At 40.4% G+C, this 21,729-nt stretch overlaps 2 protein-coding genes across 2 annotated transcripts; one reads left to right on the forward strand and one right to left on the reverse strand.

Moving 5' to 3' along the window:
- Nucleotides 1-1,451: 1,451 nt before the first annotated feature.
- Nucleotides 1,452-7,227, forward strand: fbxo9 (F-box protein 9). Its single transcript, XM_072391097.1, has 13 exons — nt 1,452-1,623; nt 2,714-2,785; nt 3,631-3,762; nt 3,846-3,903; nt 4,194-4,293; nt 4,428-4,558; nt 4,653-4,767; nt 4,863-4,981; nt 5,822-5,912; nt 6,187-6,282; nt 6,380-6,473; nt 6,566-6,720; nt 6,809-7,227. The coding sequence occupies exons 1-13, from the start codon at nt 1,621-1,623 to the stop codon at nt 6,915-6,917; spliced, it is 1,275 nt and encodes a 424-aa protein (XP_072247198.1). The 5' UTR covers nt 1,452-1,620; the 3' UTR covers nt 6,918-7,227.
- A 1,993-nt stretch (nt 7,228-9,220) lies between these two features.
- elovl5 (ELOVL fatty acid elongase 5) lies at nt 9,221-21,355 on the reverse strand. The gene is made up of 8 exons (XM_072391098.1): nt 21,092-21,355; nt 18,128-18,192; nt 17,820-18,007; nt 14,678-14,755; nt 13,646-13,817; nt 13,156-13,280; nt 12,854-12,988; nt 9,221-12,625 (listed from the first exon to the last, which is right to left on the reverse strand). Exons 2-8 carry the CDS (start codon nt 18,183-18,185, stop codon nt 12,497-12,499), a joined length of 885 nt encoding a protein of 294 aa, XP_072247199.1. The 5' UTR covers nt 18,186-18,192; nt 21,092-21,355; the 3' UTR covers nt 9,221-12,496.
- Nucleotides 21,356-21,729: the final 374 nt, after the last annotated feature.

A 21,729-nucleotide genomic window follows, 5' to 3' on the forward strand; every position in this document is an offset into this window, starting at 1 on the left:
TGGGACACTTTGTGAATAAAAACAGTATGCAATGATTTACGAATCTCATAAACCCATAATCTGTTTACACGAGAACATAGAAGGCAGATTAAATATTGTAAGTAAGAGATTTTTCTATTTCATGCTAAGAAACAATGCTGTTTTCTTCCTTTTTTATTCAGGACTCCCCAGTTACATTATTTTTTTCAATCAGTATTGGCCAAGCTGAGCTGTTGGGTCGATTCGCTGTTCCAGTCTGTTGGCTTCCCACCTTTGACTTTACCTCAAAGAAATCCATCCATCCAATTTCTATACCCGCTTAATCCGTCGGTCCGGTCGCGCGGGGGCTGGAGTCCCAACGGTGAGAGGCGGAGTACACCCTGGACAGGTCTCCAGTCCTCTAAGAAACCCTCACACATTACTGAATATTAAACTACTGCCTAAGCTATTTTAAAAACAAGTAACAAACATAAAAGGCTATTTAATATAAATCCATATAGTCCATGGGAGTAGTAACGCATGAGTTAATTTTGCCATTGTCACTGTTGTGTGCATATGTTTTTATTTTTATGAACTATATGTTTGTTTGGGCAGATTGTGTTAATGCTGAGGGTCATGAATTGAACCAAAGAAGAATGCTCTGCAAGATAATTAACTGTAGCTATGTTTCGCCTTTGCTCTGCGACAATTGTTTTCTCTCGTTCATTTTCATCACGCGTGGTATTCGTTAAGAATGAATTTAGTCACAGTATAAGTATTCAGAATTATTTATAGCTATGACTTTATACGCCAATTAGTGTGTGAAACATCGTCGTCAGCTATTCTCGGGGCTCTGCTGGACATTCCACACAATGTTAAAAACAGCAAGGTGACTTAATAAAATAACAGACTGAGTCAGTAATTATATCCGCTGTTAACTTTACCTCAACTTCTACACCCCTTACTACCATTTATGACAAAAAGAATGCAGCAGATCTTCCCTGTTTTTGCTGTATTTAAGGATTAGATACACATTTTCAGGTTTTGTTTCACAGAATATAGTTTAATAATTTTTTTATAATGTCATTGGTATCATTACTCTGTACATGTAGAGACTAGAGAGTGATATAGAGAGATAAAAAAACATCTGGATGTTCTTACCACCAAGAACATCCAAAGAAATATTCCTTGATATTGACTATAAATACAAATAATAATAAAACACGTATTTGTATTCAATCAATAACACATCTATCTATTTCTATTTATTTATATTAGTTTATCAAGAAAATGTTTATCCATCAAAACATGACAAGTGTTCTTCAAATTTCACATTTGGGAACGCGATCATACTTTTTATTCATTTATAAAACGCATATTTAATTAATTGTGTGACCAAATAAGAGCAATAAAAGTCGTTGAAGCTCACTTATGCGGCGCAACTGAGAGAAGCTGGGCACCTCACGCGCTCTTCTTCCTCCAACTCCACCACGCTTCCTGACTTCCTGTGTCACCGGAGCTCCGGGCTGCTCAGCGTTATGGCTGCGTTCCTGCGAGCTCGTAAATATGTCCGTAGTGTCGTCCGTTTCTCCGACCGTGAACTGTAAACGACATTGTTGAGCGCCTGTGAAGAGAAAATAAGACCTACTGTGCGAGGTTGTTATGGTGGGTTATCGCCTGCTTTTTCTCTTATTCCGGGAGAAACGCGTTAGCCAGCTCGCGAGCTAACCTAGCTAAGGTTACCTGGCCTCCTTGAACGGAGCCATGTTTACGAGTCCCAGTCAGCTCGTCAACAAGCGGTTGGAACCACAAGTTAGCTGCAAGTTACTGAAACGAGCTGCTTATCTGAAATTGTGGAACGTTAATTTCGTTCATCGTACGTTCACGTAATGTTAGCATTACCTAGTACTGAGCTACATTCTGTTGACATATGCGTTTACCTGAGTAGCGAGTTTTCTCAGTTACCGTTATTGATTTTTGTTGGGGTCATGTTTAATGTGAGGGTAGTTTTTTTCTCTCGAATAAATTAATACATAATGCATACACGCTTGCCTTTATTGCACACAGCCAGATTTGATTATTAAAAAAGACATGGAGTTATCACTGTTTATAAGTCGAGCAATTAAAGGAAGTATTAAATTATTTCCATTCTTCACATGTAGCCCATAAGATGCACGTGGAAATGTACACGTTCACCAGGCTGTGCAAAAGACTGCGAAAAACGAGGCTTAAGATGGGTCCTGAATGCTGAATGCACAGCTTGAGCAACGAAAACAAAATGTGCCACTTGATCGTGATCGAAAATGAGCTGTAGACGAGGCGGTTAAGAGTGAAAGCTATTAGGAACCAAACACCTGAGCTCTTATTTAGCTTGAGCAGACCTGCTGCGGTCCTGTGTGCCTTAGAGTTAAAAATAAACAGTCGAGCCGAAATGAGACCCCCCACCCCCCCCCCAAAAAAAAGAAAAAAAAGAAGCGTGTTACCAAAGAGGGACACATGTGGCTTCCTCAGACTGGCTTCAGACTTGATCCTACTTCATGTGTTAAATGCGCTCTAAGTAATCTGTTATTGCTTTAGTGGAGATTCTACTGCAGAAATCTCTTGATGCTGAAAAGAAGAACTTTGCTTAAAACAAGTGTGCAACTTGTCACTTATAGGTTGAAGTGTACACTGATAATAATTTACACGTTACCAAAACCAGACTGCCACACAGGCTTATTGATGCTCTACTGCTTTTCTTGCTTTTCTTGCACAGGATGACAAAAATGCAGATAGTGGAGGTATGTTGGAGGATGAAGACGAGAGTTCAGATGACCCAAACCTTCAGGTGAGAAAACTTCGACAAACCGAAGCCGTGATTGGTATTTTCCTCTCCAACTGGCAGGCTGTCGACTTATCAGTTGGAGAAGCACTCATGAGTTAAACAGAGTCTTTGAAAAGCATGTGTGCTCGCACTGCCCGGAATGAATGAATAAACACTGCGCTTATGAGGCGTATGTGATCGCCGGACTGAAGTAGAAGTGAATCCATTTCGACCTCTGTTGTCCTGACACCAGAGGAGCTCCTGAGAGGAAGGCTGATTTAGCTCAGCGGAGCTATATTTAAAGTAAACAGTCGAGCTTAAGTGTGGGAACTCTTCGGGTGTGGCTCAATTATATCTTCTAAACACAGGTTCTTGGGTGCTTTATCAAGTTTAAAAGTCAGTTGGCGTCGCTCAGTGAATTCTAACGGAAAGTTACTTATTGTGGTGACAGTCACTTAATGTTGGTCTTACTCTGTTAGACTAGGCGATAAATTCTTGCCATGACTACACGTTTCTCACCAACCAGTTAGCTGGTGGCTGCCTGGACGTCGTGGCTTGTGATGATCAGTGAACTGTTGTGTCTGACGGTCATTTTCTGTCCTGACACCCTGCGTTTCGCTCACCAGAATGCATGCGTGTAGTCGGCTCAAATGGGATCTGTCATTACTAGATAACAAAGATGGCGTGTATCAGGATATGTGTGTTTAGCCTTTCGCATGAGGAATTGTGAAGCATCGCGAGATTTTAAATGTTGTTGAAGTTCTAAAATAAACTTTGTGCTGTAGTAAATATTCTTTAGTCCATCTGCTAAGTAGATGATTGAAAAACCCTGCTCTTCACTGGAGTAATGCTGTATAATTCCATTGCAGCTGGCGCTCAATGCGTTCAGAGCTCAGTGGATGTCTGAACTCAAACCGAGTTCTGGAGCAAGTGGAATGAGTGACCGCCTGCTGCGGGCCAAAGGTGTGAAGAGGACTCAAGATATTGCTCGGGAGGAAAAAGTAAGCGGCTTTGTCACTTCTCCAGGTTCTGTGCTTGCTTGTAAATGTGGGCAGAGTGACTGATGGGAGTTGCCTTCGTTCAGGCGACGGAGCTGTTCCTGAGAGCTGTTCAGGAGGAGCAGAATGGAGCTGTCTACGAGGGTAAGTGCACAGCATAAGATGATCAAGATAACCAGAGACGGGATAGAATGATGACTCATTCCGAGAGAACCACCAGAAAGCGTGTTTAATTCGGAGAGTAATCTGTTGGAACATACATGAGTCCATCAGCACCTTTTCCAGTGATGACATGATGTCATGTAAGATGGAAATGTGTCATTAACTGAGCTTGTTTGATTTCCACCCATATAGTTGCGTAATGTTTGTATGAGAATCCAAACCAGGGACTGCGCTGCTAATAAATCCTTTTATTTTTATGGTTTTACTTGCAGCTATCAAGTTCTATCGCATGGCTATGCAGCTGGTTCCTGACATTGAATTTAAAATCAACTACAGCCGGCCTCCCGATTCAGACCGAGTCGGAGGAAAGTAGTAAGTTGTGTGTTTCGTTTGTTGTTGAGTTGGGAGAGCTGCCTGAGTTGCTCAGAAGCTCTGCATTACTGTAATGAAACAAGCCAGCACATAAATACTTTAGAAACTAAACGCCATGCCTTTGATTTTTGTAGCTTGGAGGACAGCAACGCTGACGGTGAGATCGAGGACCTGCTTGCCTACTTTGAGCAGCAGTTCACTCTGGAGAGCTCCTTTCTAAAGATCTGCACTCCCGAACTTGAAATGACTCAGATTCACATCTCGGGTAACAAAGCTGTAGACTTGACTGTAGTTATCTTTGATGTGTGTGTGTGTGCGCTTGGGGGAATGTTGTATTTAATTTCTAAATTTTACCGCAGCCTTGCCGAGGGAAATCCTGATGTACATTTTTCGCTGGGTTGTGTCGAGCGATCTTGACATGCGAGCCCTGGAGCAGCTCTCCTTGGTGTGCCGTGGCTTTTACATCTGTGCGAGGTGCAGAGCCTACGTTTTCCCTTTTCAACAAATAAAGAAATTACAGTTTAGTGTGTGATTTTTGCAGTAACCCCTCTGTTGTGTCTTTCTGTCAGGGACCCAGAGATTTGGCGTTTAGCGTGTTTAAGAGTGTGGGGACGGAACTGCACCAAACTTTTGCCCTACAAATCCTGGAGGGAGATGTTTCTGCAGAGGCCGCGTGTCCGTTTTGATGGTAATTAACTATTTTGTCACATTTTTTTTTTTTTTAGCCCATCAGTTCGATTAGTGAGTGGAATTGCTCTGATTAGCTGTCTAAACACATTAAAACACACTTAACTGAGCTTAAAACTATGTTGGATACTGAAAAACTGTACTTTCATTGACCTGATTTTATAAAAATCTTTGCTTTATTGACATTTTTACCCTATTCAATAATGTCTAGTTGACTGCTCCCTTCTGCTGTGCAAAGTTTGTCCTTTATGAGCTGGCATTGATCACTGGACCCAGTTGGCAGTAGGATTTTGCCTTTGCAGTGGGCTATTTTTTTTTTTTATGGCGACATGATTAGACACAGCAGGGGTCCCTTCTGTCGCCTCTGGTTCTTGACGTTGGTTTGGTGTACAGGAGCCCCTAACAAGCGGCGCACTGTTGCCCCCTCTGTGCAAAGGGGATGCTGGAGAATTTTAATCAACCGTTGTAGGAATGTGAAAATGTTTCCGCTTGCGAAATAGGATTCCGCTGAGCTTATGCTTGGTTGGAAAACGCTGAAATTGAACTCTTCTTTAAAAGTGAAGTGTACTTGCATTTTTTAATGAAGTGTACTTAGATCAGGCTTTCCAATCATCCATCAGTGCTTTGTTTTTTTAGATCCAAGCTTGAAGACTGTTAAAAAAAACACCAGTTGGAAAGCCAAATGTCTTAAAATGTCAGTTGCAGAACAGGTGAAATACTAGTGAAAAATAGCAGCAAAGTTAGTGAGGGCTGCTGCCAGAGCAAGACGAATGAGTTATTATGCAGTACATCCAGTGAAGGCAATTTGACATTCCATTCATGGTAGAATATCTTTTTACAGGTGTTTATATCAGCAAGACATCATACATTCGTCAAGGAGAGGAATCGCTGGACGGGTTCTACAGGGCTTGGCACCACGTTGAGTACTACAGGTAGATGTTTGTCTTTAAAGTCTGAATGAAACAGCGAGCACGGCGCTGTTTGCTTGAGCATATTTACAGATTTCCTGTCAGCACCGGTGGCTCAATCAGACACCACCGCACACCATTAGCTCTGCTGATATTTCAAGTAAGGTTATGTTAAGTGTGAGACCGATCGCATACGAGCTTTCAAACACTGTATTTGATTACTTGGAGCTTCGTTTCCACATTGTTTTATTTTGAGTTGTACAGTAGCACGAGCTAAGTGTTGTAATTGTTGTCACAGGTACCTGCGGTTCTTCCCTGATGGCCACGTTATCATGCTTACCACCCCTGAGGACCCTTTGTCTGTTATTCCCCGCTTGCGCACATGGAATACCAGGTACACTTCCTGTCTTCAGCACACTCCCAATAGACCAGATGTTCCCATGTTAACAGCCAGCACTTCTTGTAATGGCTTAATTTTCTTTATTCTACAGACTGGATTCTGTTCTGCTCGGTCATTTCCGTCTGTCACAAGAGACGGACAATCAAACCAAAGTTTTTGCTGTTGTCTGCAAGAAAAAGGAAGAGGTCAGAGTAACTTTACAGATTTCCCATAAATGTGTTGTAGGTGACCAGTGAGGTTCTGGCTCAGCTTTTAAACCGCATTTTCTTGTTGACAGAAAGCAACCGAGTTTCAAAGGAATCGGTTCTGCAGGCGGAACCCAGCTCCAGAGGCTGAGCACAGCTTCCACGTGGGACTGCATCTGTCGCCCAGGGGGCGGCAGAGTTTCAGCAAGCTCGTGTGGATCCACCACTCCTGCCACATCACTTACAAGTAAGACTCGGCAGAGCGAAGGAGGGCCGCGGGGGCGGGAAAAAGCAGCGTTGTTGTTTTTAAAAAATGCCATTGTTTCTGTTTTTAGGCTGAGTGGAGAAACCGTCATCACGACGTTCGACTTGGACAGGATGTACACACCCTTCTTCTTTGCACGTGTGAAGAGTTACACTGCTTTCTCTGAGCAGCCTCTGTAAGCAGCAGAGACCTGCGCTGAAGATCACGGAAGCTCATTCCCCATTTTAACATCCACGCCTACCCCACCTGTCTGTTTTGCAGGATTGTGGTGTCGCACTTACAGCCCTCGATGTTTACCACACGCAAGCATGTTAAGCTTCAGGTTTGCTTGTTAGAATACTACTTATTTTCTGATAATCAGAAGCTACAGCGCTCTGCTGAGAGCTAACCTAATTAGCAACCTTTCCCACCTGTTCCAAGCAAAGAATGTTCATGCTGTCTTTGTTTCACGGTGCACTTTCTTCCTCAAATAAATGGTTATGAACGAAACCGCCTCCGTGTAGTAACCCCACAGGTTGTCTTTAACAGATATATTGTACATTATATACAGCTGAAGGGAAACAATTGATGATTTAAACTAAAACCAGAAGGCTCCTTTTCACACAACCTCAGTGTGAAAATACAGTGTGATACAGTATTTGTCTTACTGTGGACACATGAGTGTAATCCGTGTATTACAAGCTCCCACAGAGCCAGCAGGATTTGCAGTTATGAAAAATTGAATGGCAAGTTGAACTGGATTAGACTAAAGTAATTTGCTGCTCGTTGACTTCACTTCAGCTGTAATTTTTTTCAGAAGTCCCACAGAAACTCGAGCAGCGGTGCTGTGAAAAGGCACTGCGAATCCGTGTTGGATTTGTGTGCCCATAACAAAAGATACTGAGGTGAATACACTTGTAGGTAAACTGCACAGTAAACAGTTTGTTGTACAGACAGGATTACAGATACAGATTGGCTTATCCTCCAATCTAAACTAAATATGAAATATTTTAGAGCTGAAACTGCTTCCTGTTCCTAAAATGCTGCTCGTTAAAAAAAAATAGAGACGCAATACATTGATAAACATGAGCCATTCACGCACAAACATTCGATCGACATAGAAGAGAGGGATGATAGAATAACAATGCCCCGTTTAGAATATTTGTACTTTTAAGAATATCCTTTTATAACACCTGCACCTTGCTGCTGCTCTCAGGTTCAAGAGTTAGCATGAGTGGGTGTGGTTTATTCATTTTTAATTCTAATTACTCACTAATAGAAACTATTCATACATTGTTCACAATCAAACTAAATGATGTTTTGTTATTTCCACCTTCTCTTTATGCTAGTTTAGGCTAACGTCTACATCGCTACACATTTTCCCTAAATGTTTGTTGCCTACTCCTCGCCCAGCACTTTGAAACCCAAGTGGCTAAAACTGACATCACAGACTGAGACGACAGCAGCAATGTAGATTTTTTTGCAACAAAGCTGCAGTTTCAGAATATTATGTGCAACCATCGTGTCCTGCTGTGATTAAGAAGCCATTATTTCACCCGTTTCCGTCAGATCAGGTTTAGAGAAACCTAACGTTTCAAAGCAGTCCGAACCCTGATCTGTTGGCTTTCAAGGATTACGTCGGGGTTTGCTATGTTGAATGTCTGACACTGTAACATATGAATTAGAAGAAGTCAGGTTTTCTATGGTCCATGTTATGGTTATCAGTTACATTATTTCTAATTCCAACTTGAAATAAAAAAACAAAAAACATGTTTAAATAGTGTTTTACCACCTGAACAAATCAACACTTTGAGATTTCAAACAGGATTAGAAAATCCAAAAGTTTAGCCTCCATTTATTAAATTCTGATGTAATACCTGATCTTTATATCTATATATAGACTCTACTGCTGTTTTCAGGGACAAACCAGGACACTGCACCCCTCCCTCCTCGACTCCCTCAGGCCGTGGCCTCTAAAACTCAGTAAGGCATTATTCGAACAATGGCTGGCCAGCAGATATGCCATCAAAGCTCACAAACAGTTGCACTGTGTTACAAATACCAGCCGTGTGTAACTCACTGTGCTTTAGTGTATCAACTCTGCATACAGTGCTCATGTGTAGGAGATCAGAGCAGTACCACTTAAGTGGAAAAGGGCTCAGAGGAGTGAAAGTGGATTGGTGACTCAACATAGATCACTGGATGGATGTTTTGACTGGGCTTTTTTGCTTGACCCTCGCCCTGACTATGCCAAACTAAACTGTTATATGCTAAAAATCTAAAAATGAGGGAAATATTGGCCTAAGAAGCTGAAAGTGTTGGGAGCAGTATATATATATATATATATATATATATATATATATGTGTGTGTATTGTCAAAGATTCTTCTCCCCCCCCCGAAAAAGAGGAGCAAAATCTAAAATTTTACCTTTAACAGATCATCTATCTCCTCAAACCACTTTCTATAACATCTCTAAGGAATTCAAATCATTTTAGAACAAGGTTTGCAATCACAGTTTCTTTTTAATGTGTTACAGTGAGAAAAACATAGTCACAGAACATGAACCCATATTTACCCAAGATTTCAGAAAATATATCTGTTCATATCTATATATACACATTAATTCAAACAGTTTAGAAAATGTATATCACATTACATTCCTGTATGCTTCCTTGGCCTTTATCAGTTAAGGTGTAAATCAGTGCTACTTCTACCATGTTTAGCTGGGAATAAAACAAAAACCAGATACCAAGTAGATATGGTTCATGTGTGCTGCTGTGTTATCAGCCCAGATTCACTGAACAGAGAAATATGCGCTTTTAACCATTCAGATTTAAACAGTAAATTGAGGTCTACATATTTGGGGAACTTCTCTCATTACATTGATTCAGCATGGGAGAGAAATGCAGCTCCATAGAATTTAGCTTTTTTTTTTCTCTCTTCCAGCATTTATTGTGAAGGTCAAAGAAAATATGAGCAAAAACAAAAAAACATGTAGTTGAATGACCAAAAATGTGAATCCATTTTCAATCACAAAAACTACTCCCTTAATCACAGAAACAGTTAAAACTTTGGAAAAGATGTAGTGTTTGTCTAAGGTGTGGTTCAACATTCTTCTATGCTAAGTTCTGTATGCTACAAGCTAGCTAGCTGCGCTTAACATTATGACTGGAAACAGCCAGTCTGGTTTTGTCTGAACTTATCAAATCTAAAGTGAGCTTTGGAGGTTTTTGTAACAGATTTGATAGTCTCTGACAGAGCCAGGATGACTCTTTCACTTCAGCTTTTATGATACGCTAGCTTTATGTTGCTTCATACACTACATACATTAATAATGAACTGATCCACTTTTTTCCATTCTAAGTCAGCATGAGTGTCAAATACTAAATTTTCAAGGTATCAAAAATCATCTTCAGTGTTTTGTGTTTAGCCTGTTCGATTAGTTAGAAATGATCATTTGGTACATTTAATAAATATGACTGAGGAAAAATAGAGATTCAGGCACAAGATTCTAAGTCTGACATATATTTGTCTGAAAATATGAAAAATGCAATATTAGAAACCAAATTAGCGGATCCAGAAGGCACCCTGTTTACATTGGTGTTTGAAAGTTCTTTCACTCTGTAACTTAATTATGACCTTAAATACAATCAGCTCTCTACTCAAGTTCTTTAAGTACATAAAGAGAAAACAATAAAACAAATAAAACCAAAATGTTATTACACCTGGATATTTTTTGAGGAAATTTTCCCCCATATGTATTCAGAAGTATCATTTGGGTGGGTTTGGGTTAAGAAATGATTTCAAAGGTAAGATTCAGCCTTTGTTAATCAGGTGTGTGCAGGTTCAGTCTGATCCTTCTGACACATTGGTGAAAGCTGTTATGGCACGAATAACATTTCTAGAGACTTCAGAAAGGACAAAAAAAAATATTTAAAAACCATCTTTGGAGTTTGGACTCTACTTATTTCCAGTCAGAGAGAATGTGAGAAAATGAGATTGTGGGAAAGTTCTTGCAAGTCCATTGTTACCCTCCAGGAGTGGTTGCCTAACATCATTTCAAGAGAAAGGAGTGTAACAATCTGTGTATTAAACAGCACTGTATCTGTGCGTCTGGGACTGCCATAATTAAACAAAGAAATACAAATTATAGTGGCACGTTATAAAAGAAAATGCCAGATCTGAATTTGTCTATGGAATTAATTTCACCAGAGAGTGAGTCAATCCCAATGTAAGAGAACAAAACAAAAAAAAAAACTTGAGCTATACAAGTCATTCTACTAAAGGATGATTAAAGTCCTGACCTTAATGCCATAGAAATGTTTTGGAAGGACCTTAATGGAGGGGTTCGTGTGGGGAAACGTACCCGTAGCTGGTTTTCAGGACTTATCAATCCAAAGTCACTGGATAAATTAAGATATAGATCTTTTTCACAATCTGCATTCAACTTGGGAAGATAAAGCTACTGTTCATGCTGGTTTACCTTCACGGTTTACTGAAGCACTGAGAGGGCATTAGTCATTGTGAATGTGAAAAACGTCATTCCAGCATAAAGGTTTCGCATCAGACATGGAAAGCAAAGGTGTCATTACTTAAGACTCTTAGGTTTATGTATTATTGGACTTAGAAAATTAAATGACAAACTACAATTTTGTTTCACTGGGTTCTCCGTATATATTTTGGAACTTGTGCAAAAATCTGACGTTTCAGGTATTGGGTCATATTCATACAGAAATATAAACTTTCAGGCACCACTGTGTGTAATGGGGGAAAAAAAAGAGCTTTGATATCACTCATCATAAAGTATTTAGTGAAATGTATTTAAATGTAATGTGCTTTTACTTGTTTAGCACTGAATTGTTTAGTTTGATCATATTAACTTCCTAATTTAGATATCTAAATATTTATTGGTAAGTAACTGCACTAAAGACCTAACGGGCATCCTTATTCAGTTGAATACATCTAAGCTGTTAAAGCTTTGACAGGTATATTACACAGCGTGAGAGAACAAACTCATTTTTTGTAATACTTACATTAAGAGGAGCTGAGTTTTCATTGTACTCATAAAAACACAACCGATCTCTCACACCGGAGCTTGAACTTTTTAAAAAATATAAATCCTAGTCTACGCAGCGCACTACACTTTGGTTATCATCGAATGGCTAAACATTTCAAACTTGAGATCCTGCTCTGCAAATGCAAAATGCCATTTTCTGCTGTTTCGTGCTGTTGGTAGAAATCACTGACAGTACTACTGAGAACAAAATTTTGGGTTATGCAACTGCACAGGCAGGGCTGAGATAAAGCCAACACATGTAACATAGTTACACCATAACTATTACCGCCGTAACCACAGTAAGAGCTGCGTAATTTCAAATTGTCCCTTAAATCGAAGCCATATTGTGTAATAAAATCTTTATCTGCCAACACAGTCGATCGTTCATCTTTGGACCTTCATTGTGAAAAGCATCACTGAGTATAAATGTTTGTTTGTCCGCTGGTAGCAAGAAAGACATTTGCGTTCTGAAATGAATTAACTCTAAAAGGTGAGGAAGGCATACTGTACAGTGTCAACAATACTATAATACTCTTAAAATTACATCAATTTAATACTATGAGTAGCGATGTGTGCAAAACAAAATTCTGAAAAAACTATATGTGGCTATGGCTTATTTCATCTGAAGTGTGAGCTAGACTATTCTAGAGGAAGATACATACACTTCCTTGCAGCATTAGCTAACACGCTACAGTGAGAACATGGCAACGGTTTCTCAAATGTCAATCCACCCTCAGCTTCTTGGGTGCAGTACGCTCCATCGATGGCGTCCCATTTGCATGGCCATTTGTGGATGCAGAGGAGCCATTTTGTTGCTCCTTCCTTCGAGAAGCACTGTGCTTCTTGTAAGTCTTTGTGAGACAAAGAGAGGCAGAGGGAACGTAATGTTATTACCGAAAACCAAATAAGGTTAACTTTCACATTGCTATTTATAGAGTAACAGCATGCTTGAGGTCATTTAGAAGCAGAGCTTCCATTGTTCACTGTAGTTTATGTACTGATCAACCGGGTTACAGTCGCTTCAAAACTTGTAGTTGAAGACCCCCAAAAAATTTGGTTTGCTTGTAAAAACAACATACCTGAAAGTAGAAGTTTGAGAAAAGGACCACGAACGTGGACATGTAACTTATTTGGAAGCACAGCCATCTTATGGGGAAGCCACATGGCCATACGACTGCACACGCCGTCTGGCACATGGTTAAAAAAAACTGGATCTGTGAGGGAAACACATGCAAACACTGACTCGAGAGGCAAGCTCACAGCGTGAGAAATTTTGATAATTAGGTTATTATCATCTAAATTTAGAGCTTCATTTTCTTCAAGTAAGGAATGTTTTTAATCCGTCACGGGAAGTAAAGTAAAGTGAAGGATGTGAGCCTACCAGCTGTAACAGTGTGATGTACTTTTTCCACCAAAGGTACGGCCGGATGGCAGGAATGGCTGAGAGGCAGTAATAAGAATACATCACAACGTGGACTAAGCTGTTTATGGAGGCCCCGAAGTATGCTGAGGACACAGAGTAGAGAAACACAGGAAGTTATTCATCTATCGCAAACAATAACTGGAATTCAGCAGCGCAATGATCAAACAGTAGAGTAACAAAAAACAAAGTAACACGGGTAAAAAAAACACTGCTTTCAAGGAGACTCTGAGGATAATAAAGCTATACCCTGTGCTATTTTATGATACTGCTTATTGGGAGTGTACTACATTTGTTCCACTCTGCAGCAGTGTTCAGGTCAGTGTGTGTCACTTTGTGTCCTTTTAGACTTTGGAGGTGAAACAGGCTGCTTTTAGGACAAACTGGTTTAACACGGGAGCGCCTGAATTATCACTGCGATGCCAAAAAGTGAAAACTGAAAAACACTCACTGTGGCCACACGGTATCCAGTTCATTACAAACCACCAAATATTCAGCATGCTAGCATGGTGGTACACGTGGAGAAATGTGATCTGGTAATCATTCTTTCGTAGTATAAAGAAAAAGGTGTCCATGAACTCGACGAGCTTGGAGAAGTAGTACCACCACAGGACTTTTATGATCTGGAAGGAGGCACAGCAAAGCATAGTGAGCAAAAGTGTGAACAAGAATGTCCAGTCCAGGAGGAGTTGACTGTCTGTAGCAAAGCCACATTGATTAAGCTTTCTGTTTAATCGTTGCAGAAATGTAAAGTCATACACATCTCACTGTGTGGGCCTAGTTTTCACCTGCACTGCAGAGCTCAACAGGGACACTAAAGAGAGTCATCGTGGTGACATGAATCGGATTAAACTGACTCCCTGGGCCAGATGCATAAACAATGCACAAAGACACACAAAGATTATCTGTCAAAGTTGATACATTCATAGGAAGAATGTGCACATTCTCACTGCACAAAGTCACTCATTTGTTAAGTTTTTATAGAAATGTAACCCTGATATGAGATGGAAACCGAATAAGAGGCCACATAATTTACCATAAAGCAAAGCAAATGATCTCACAGAGACTTCATAGCGTAATACTGATGTTTCTCATCATCAATTTTCACAGTGAATGTAGGTGTTAGAAATAACCACAACTTTGCCTCGCGTGTAATGACTGTGGAAGAGCTCTCTCATGAGACTTTAAAATGAAAACAAAAAGCAAGATATCGATCAGATTTTACGGCAAAAGACTGTGTAATAGTCTGCCACCGGTCCATTTAAGAAAACTGCTCTGAAAAATCCGAACAGGCTGTGTATTTGTCAGTGGCAGATAAAACAGGAGTTGTCTATCCACTGATATGATGTGCGAGCTGATGCGCATTTTGGCTGCTGGTCTGTAACAAACATCAAGATATGTGAACTCACATAGAAGATGCACTCACAGAAAAAAAGTATACAATGTAATGAATAATCAGAAGGAGTAAGACTGAATATCTGACCTTATTATCCACTTCGGGTGCACTGTATGTGTTCTGGCAGAGGAACTTGTAGTCACTGTGCCGCACAATGGTAACGAGCTGCAAAAAAAGCCATTTAGATCAACACAAAAGCGACACAAAGACACAGCGGTCTCAAAAACAATGAAAAAAGGTAAACTCAAGTGGTTTGCTTCCCTTTGGCTAATAAAACCACACATGAGCACTTCCATTGATAGAAAGTATGTTGGTCTGTCACCAAACTGGTCACGGGGCGGCCGTGGCTCAGTGGTTGGCGGTTTGATTCCCACTCATGCCACTCAAAAAGATTGGCCACTTCCTTGTCACGGCCAAGGTGCCCTTGAGCAAGGCACCGTACCCCCGATGCGCTGTGAATGGCTGCCTACCGCTCCAGTGTATGGCATCTGTCTCTATGAGTGTGTGTCCCCTGTGCATGTGTGTATCAACAGGTGCCAACCTGGATGGGTTAAAAGCAGAGGACAAATTTTGTGTGTATGCATTTATTCATGATAATGAATCTGATCTTAATCTTAATACACTACTTCCTGTCACTGTGACACCGATAAAGCGTGACGAGATATGCCTCTAATTAAAGTTGGGTGTTTCATTAAATGAACATGCTGCAGGTTAATTGTGATGTTGTGTAAAAAAAAATGTCTTGGGAGCAGTGAAAGAACAGAAAAAACCCCTTTGAAACTCTAAGCCTGCATCTGTTCCATGGTGACCAGGATTTAAAACTAATTAAAACAGTGACTTAATAGTAAAGTTTCCGCAAATACGTATTGCACACAGAGGGTATAATTCCTGGGTCACCAACTCATGACAGATCCACCCTCTTCATCCGCTGCTGTTAAAGGCCGGCCAAACTGATGTCAGAGCCAAAACGCTGCCTTCACTTTAGAATCGGCAACAGAATGAAGATTGCTTCCTTTTTTTCACATTAAGAAACTTTAATTATGGACGCAAAGATGTCATCTCCCAGGAGCTGAATATACCCTGTCATCAAACCTACTAAAAAAAATAAAATTAATGACTGTCGTCTTCCAATTTGAGCTGGCACGATGACAGAGAGCAGAGAACTCGCGCTGTACTTTGACATCAGGTGACATTGATTTTGCAACGCCAAAAGTTCACCCCATGGCAGGGCTGTCAGAGTACAGGAATTAGTGAATCAAACGGCCCGCAATTCACTGAGGCCTTACGCAATGCAGAGGGAAAGACAATAAGCTTGAATGGGAAATAGAGCACAGACACACTACATCTGGTTCTGACATCTTTGTTATCGCAGGGTACAATACAGCAGATGCTCACTATCGCAGATAAATTAGGTTTTGACACTGCTGCTATAACTTAATCAGCAATTCACGTCAGCTCTTCCCCATCTATTGTTTCCGGATACTTAGTCAGCTGTTCATAAAAGGAACATTTTCCAGGCAAACAATAGCGAGCTGGGCTCATGTCTGTGAGGGTATATGAGGGATTTGATGACTGAAACAATGAGCCGGTCATCATCCAGCTGAGTCCCTCTCACTGCCCGATAGCATTGTCCTCACAGACAGCTTTCAGCAAGATGCCAGTTAGATGACACTGTCAGTTAGATGAAAAGATTAATATCCCTGCCACGTGTCTCGTCATGTTTCCGTAAAAAGTTTAGCAAGAAAAAGAAGGGAAGGTGTGTATTTTTTACACTACATTTTAGCAATAATAAGTCACGTCAGCCGGTGAGCTTCTGATATGCAGGTAAATGGGTCTTTCTTTCCGTTACTCTTAGACAGACTAGCTGTGACCTCCTGTTTCAAGTTTTCAAAGGTTTCTTGGCTTTGACACCGTATTTCAAGAAACACTGACTATATGGGAAATTATCTCAAATTAGAGCAAATGAAACACTTCGCTTTAAACCACAGTGTGCTGGAAAATATTTACTTTGTGGCGGTTCCCATCCTTGTATTCAAAGCTGTGATACTGTGAAACATACAAGATGGAAAGATGGAAAGGTCATTTGGATTATTTTGCCTTGCACTGGCTTGTTGTTGCCTCCTGTACTGCATGAAATCATTAAAATCACATCACAGCTTGTAACCATGCATAAACAACTCTGTCCTTCTCATTTCTTGAGCTTTTCCCTCACTGTCAAGCTTGATAGTGTTGGAACACTCCCTTATAGACTCTCCAGTTTCTTTTTTTTTTTCTTTTTTTCTTCTATCCTCCATGAGGGTGGTTTAATATTGACACACAATTCGACATACCAACAACGTTGAGTCATTTTTAGTTTGTTTTAGTTATTTGTCCATGATTTCCTCATAGGTAAATAAAAATCTACCCACGTGCAACAAAGCATTTCACTACCTCACATTTAACTGCAGGAACTTTCTGATGTAAAATGGGTTTTCACTGTTACTTGTCTACCTTTAGCAATTCTTTCTTTGTTACTCAAATGATTTAAGCTCTCTCTTCTTGCACTGATAACAGCTACGTGAACACATCCCTGAGCGTAATAAAAGTACAGTAGTCAATACCCGTAGCTAAGAGACAATAAATTTAAGCAGAAAAAAAGGTTAAACCTGATGTAATGGAAAACGTTTGAAGAAAATCATGGTATTTGATTGAAACGTGTCCCGTGGCATCAACGCCATGTGTGAAAACATTCAAGACAATCTATGACTTCTAACTTTCTCTGTGGGAGGTCATTGTACGTACAAGTAGAGCCGAATTCACCTCACAACGGCGTCTTTAAGCCACTTTATTAGTGGTTTTTGTCTGATGACAAAGCAGCTAGAAAATCAGGATTTTATGAAAGCAGAGCAACAGTCTAGAAAGACTTTAACATATCGCAAGATGACATGTAGTCCTAATGAGCAGATTTTCAATGACATTTTCTGGAATTAGGCACCTATTTTTTTTTAATGACTTTTGGTCGGACTAACATTTTAACATGTATTTTAAACGAGAGCCTGAGCCTGAGATTGAACCGGAACCCGAATGTAGTTTCCAACCTTCTAAATACACACACATACAGCATATCTAAATCTGTTCCATCTGTTCCAAATATGTTCCAAGTTTCTCTTCAAATTTGTCTCCACTGAAACATTGCAATGATTATTTTGTATCATCTCAACGCATTTCTCAGTACTGAGCATCCGCTTACCTCATAGAACATGTAGAAGGACAAAAGTGTGACGCCTAGATTGTAGAGCACCATGAGGGCTCTGCAGGAATATGGCTGCCTGTGTTTCATGTACTTGGGCCCAATCCACACGATCAGGAGGTACATCACTGTGAGTGCAAAGGTTGGTGGGTAGTTGTCGAGCAGCAGCATTCCCTGCACCCGCTTATCTGAAACAGGGGAGATAGAGAGATGAATAAGGACGACCATCAATGTGAAATAGAGGAGAGAAGTGTAGTGCAACTAATGAATGACTTAGGCTCTTTGTAGTGCATTTTGCATCATCTTACCTCTGGGACCCATCCATGATTCAAAGAAGGTATTGAGATTATGATTGAAGGTCTCCATTTGTTACCTAAAAAGAGAATGCAGAAGGAAAACTCACATCTCTCACACTACATTCACTTTATGATTAAATACCATTAATAAATCCTAATTAGAACATTCCAAACAAACTTTTTCTGAGTGTAATTTGGATCAGAGCCTAAGGAAGAGTTAATGCTAAAAAAAGGCCAGTATTGATACCCCATACACTGTTTTCAGCAAACACAATCACTGCAGAAACAAATAGCATCGAACTGGGGACAACCTGCAGCTTCTCTGAACAATCAAATGGAAATAACACGTGCTGCAGTGTTGGCAACTCTTAAGCACTGAGAGCGACTCTTAATATGTTTTAGACACTTCAACACCACATCGGTTTACTGACTTAAATCCTCGAAGAAAGCACTATGTAATTGATTGGCAATAAAATAGCTAAACTGGATTAAAGCTTCAATCCTCCTCAAATGCAGCATGTCGCTCATTCATGGCCAGTTGTCGATATGGAACAGAAATCAATAATTCAAAGCTGTCGTACCAGAATGGTTGTCAGTCCTTTGTGACTCTTTCAAACATACGTCTGAAGTGTTTGGTACAACTGATCTTAAGACCTGCTCCTTGAACTGCCCGCAAAACAAATGTTCTTCCGCTGTAATATAGAGCAAGGATAAGTAATATGTTTTTCACAGACGGTATCAGTAATCTGCAATATAATACAGATTGTTTGAGACTATCAGAACATATCAGCAAAACAAAACAGAAGCCTATTTACACAAGAGCATGGATGTCGGGCAGGATGTTTTTCCATATAAGAATAAAGCCATAAATGAACAATGACAACAATTACATCCGCATAATATCAGGTAGACATGCACACATCCATCTGCTCTCTGTTCCCACTTGATCCTATCCAGAGTTGTGGGTGCTTGAAAACTCTACAATATTAACTTACTTTCATATGTACTTTTAGATAAAGTTGTGAATACAATATTCACATTGTCGAGCAAAAGCTACACAAATCCCAGCATCAGGTTTCTTATGGTGAACCTGACAAGTATTGAGTTTACGCTGTTTGCATGAGCCTGCTGCTTCCTTTCAAGCATCCTTGCAAGCACAGAAACCTATATTGTTTACTTCCGCTAACATGTTTCTTAGATATACATTAAGGTTAACAGTTAATTGTTGACTGCATTTACACCTGCATGTACAGCTGAAAAAAAAAAATTATCAAGAGACATATCTCCCTCTTTGAATGCCTTCATTTATCCATTTCAAAGGTTGTGAAATATATGTCGTATGTCCTCTATGTGAAGGCATGAATGAGTATGACAAATAAATCTGATTTGAACAAGAGCCTCAAAAATAGGTTAAGAGATAAGCAGAAAAGTGTAGACTCATCCTACACTAACTGACTTTGAATCTAGCTCAATACTTTCCAATACATTTCAGCACAGCTGATATGGAATGATGGGCGGTGCTTACTCAGGCCAGTGAAGCCGACCAATCAGAGCACAGTGGGCTTCTCAGGAGGCAGTGGCCTCTTGACCTTTTGTTTTTCTGCAATCACACATATGCTGTTCGTGGAAGCAAAATGCACTCTAATAAAACGTTTCATGGTAACTTTAAAGCATCTCAGATAAGTCTGCATACGATCATATAACATGAACATATGACTAAAAAAAAAAAGAAAAAGTAAAACTCTGTATGCTGAACTGCTGCTTCGGTCCCAAATAGCTACTGTCAGCTGCATTCATCCATACAAAACATGGCTTATTCTGATCAACTGCAGTTCAGTAATATCCTTGCTCTCATTATCAGAGATGCATTAGGCAGCACCAGAACATGATAATCTGCAAGGCCTTAATCGGAGCACGATGACCCATAACAGGAGAGCATGCTGTCATTCAATTTCATCAGTTTGTACTGAAAACACAGAAACATGCTTGATCACTTTAAAACACTAATGTATCATCTGCACCCTGGTCAACATTACCGTTGGTGTTCATCACGGTAACTGATGGTGTTTAAGTCAGAACCAGTTTTGGACGGTGTAGGAACATGTACTAGGAGATGAGTGTGTGTGTGTGTGTGTGTTTGTGGGTGGGTGGGTTGTGAGTTTTGCTTCCACATGGTCATTTATTTCATAGAAAAGTTACAACTTTCATCTTCAACAAACCTACTTTTTTGATCAAGGACAGAGGACTGAATGCACCATGGCCCTCTTCTGGTATCAAATGATGACATCCCACTCAACACTAAATCTGAACACTGGGACCGTACCTCTAGTCGCACATTATGTACAGGAAACAAATTTGGAAGCAATAATGACTAACAGAATTTATTATGTTATTCTGTTATTTTACACGTTTACAAAAACTTAGATCTAATTGCTCTGCAGGTATTCGATAACAGCTATTTGAGAACATCATCAGCCGGGAACTAAAGGCAAAGATTTCCACAACAAGAGCACCGCAAAGTTAGTCACATTGCCGAGAACCATCCGTTAAACAGAGAATAAAGCGCTCAACAAAATGATGCAGCGCGGCTACCTCAGAGCTTCCACGGGGTAACCAGGAATATAAATTCGTGGAGATATTGTACAAAATCTGGGTCCCGTCGCCTCTTTGCTGCACAGTATTGTGTAACAGCAGTTTTTTCACCAGGGTCACACGTGAACACCTGAACTGCACTTTTACGCTCAGAACTGTACAAGTGAATCAGAGTGAGCCGATCGCAAAACGGACGCTGTTTTATCTTTACACCAAAACTTCCTGGGAGGGACTGATCAAAAACACCAAGCGGCAACCAGACCACAGTAACAGTGGATGTCACCGCTTCAGCATCACACGAACTCATCGCGTGCTCACTTTAGACGTCATGTGCGCTGCAATATTTCAAATAGTACAGAAAAAAAAAAAAGAAAAAAGCCTCACCATAAATGTCTCCAGGCGTGCGGTGGTGTTGTTGTTGGAAGAAGTAGGAAAATGCTGAGAGGTGGATGAGGAGATGCGGCTGTGTGCCTGCCTACCTTTTGAGATGGGGTGAGAAAACGACTGTGTAACCTTGGCTGGCTGTCCCGGTCTGAGCACAATGTGCTGCCTTGTCGCTCAGTGGAAAAGAGAGGGAGGAACACACAGACTGTTGGCCCGCTGCCCTGCAGCACGGTTACAGCCAGGAGGTGACCCAATGTGTGTTGCAACTATAGTCGCGATCAAAAAAAGATGACACCGGGACTTTGAGTCTTCATGAAATTGCAGATGAGCTACGGTTTCCACAGTAACACCAAAACAGCGCGCATGCATGTGAAAACCGGAGGCAGCATCCTGTCATGTACAGTATAATTGACTTTATAACTGACGCGAGTCTTTGGCTGAGGGAAAAGACAGACCTGAGCAGTACAGATCCACTTTCACTCTTCTTCTGTTCACTTGACAGCAGAAGAAGGAGGACTATCATTGCTTCATTGGAAGGATAGACAGAAATGAAAAATACATCTGAAGGCTACACTATGTCCCCACTGTGATATTTTCCTTTTAATGAATTAATGCAATTTTGACAATTAAATCAAGAA

Source organism: Leuresthes tenuis, unplaced genomic scaffold, assembly GCF_036924035.1.
Source record: "Leuresthes tenuis unplaced genomic scaffold, fLeuTen1.0.hap1 SCAF_8, whole genome shotgun sequence".
Classification (NCBI taxonomy): domain Eukaryota; kingdom Metazoa; phylum Chordata; class Actinopteri; order Atheriniformes; family Atherinopsidae; genus Leuresthes; species Leuresthes tenuis.

What these genes read in the sequence shown, in the direction of transcription:
- fbxo9 (XM_072391097.1), top strand. An exon ending in CAGATGACCCAAACCTTCAG is followed by an intron (nt 2,786 to 3,630) that starts GTGAGAAAACTT and finishes ATTCCATTGCAG; the next exon opens with CTGGCGCTCAATGCGTTCAG. An exon ending in CACCACGTTGAGTACTACAG is followed by an intron (nt 5,913 to 6,186) that starts GTAGATGTTTGT and finishes TTGTTGTCACAG; the next exon opens with GTACCTGCGGTTCTTCCCTG.
- elovl5 (XM_072391098.1), bottom strand. Translation starts at nt 18,185, where the DNA reads ATGGAGACCTTCAATCATAATCTCAATACCTTCTTTGAATCATGGATG. An exon ending in ATCATGGATGGGTCCCAGAG is followed by an intron (nt 18,008 to 18,127) that starts GTAAGATGATGC and finishes CCCCTGTTTCAG; the next exon opens with ATAAGCGGGTGCAGGGAATG. An exon ending in TCTCAAACTTCTACTTTCAG is followed by an intron (nt 12,626 to 12,853) that starts GTATGTTGTTTT and finishes TGTCTCACAAAG; the next exon opens with ACTTACAAGAAGCACAGTGC.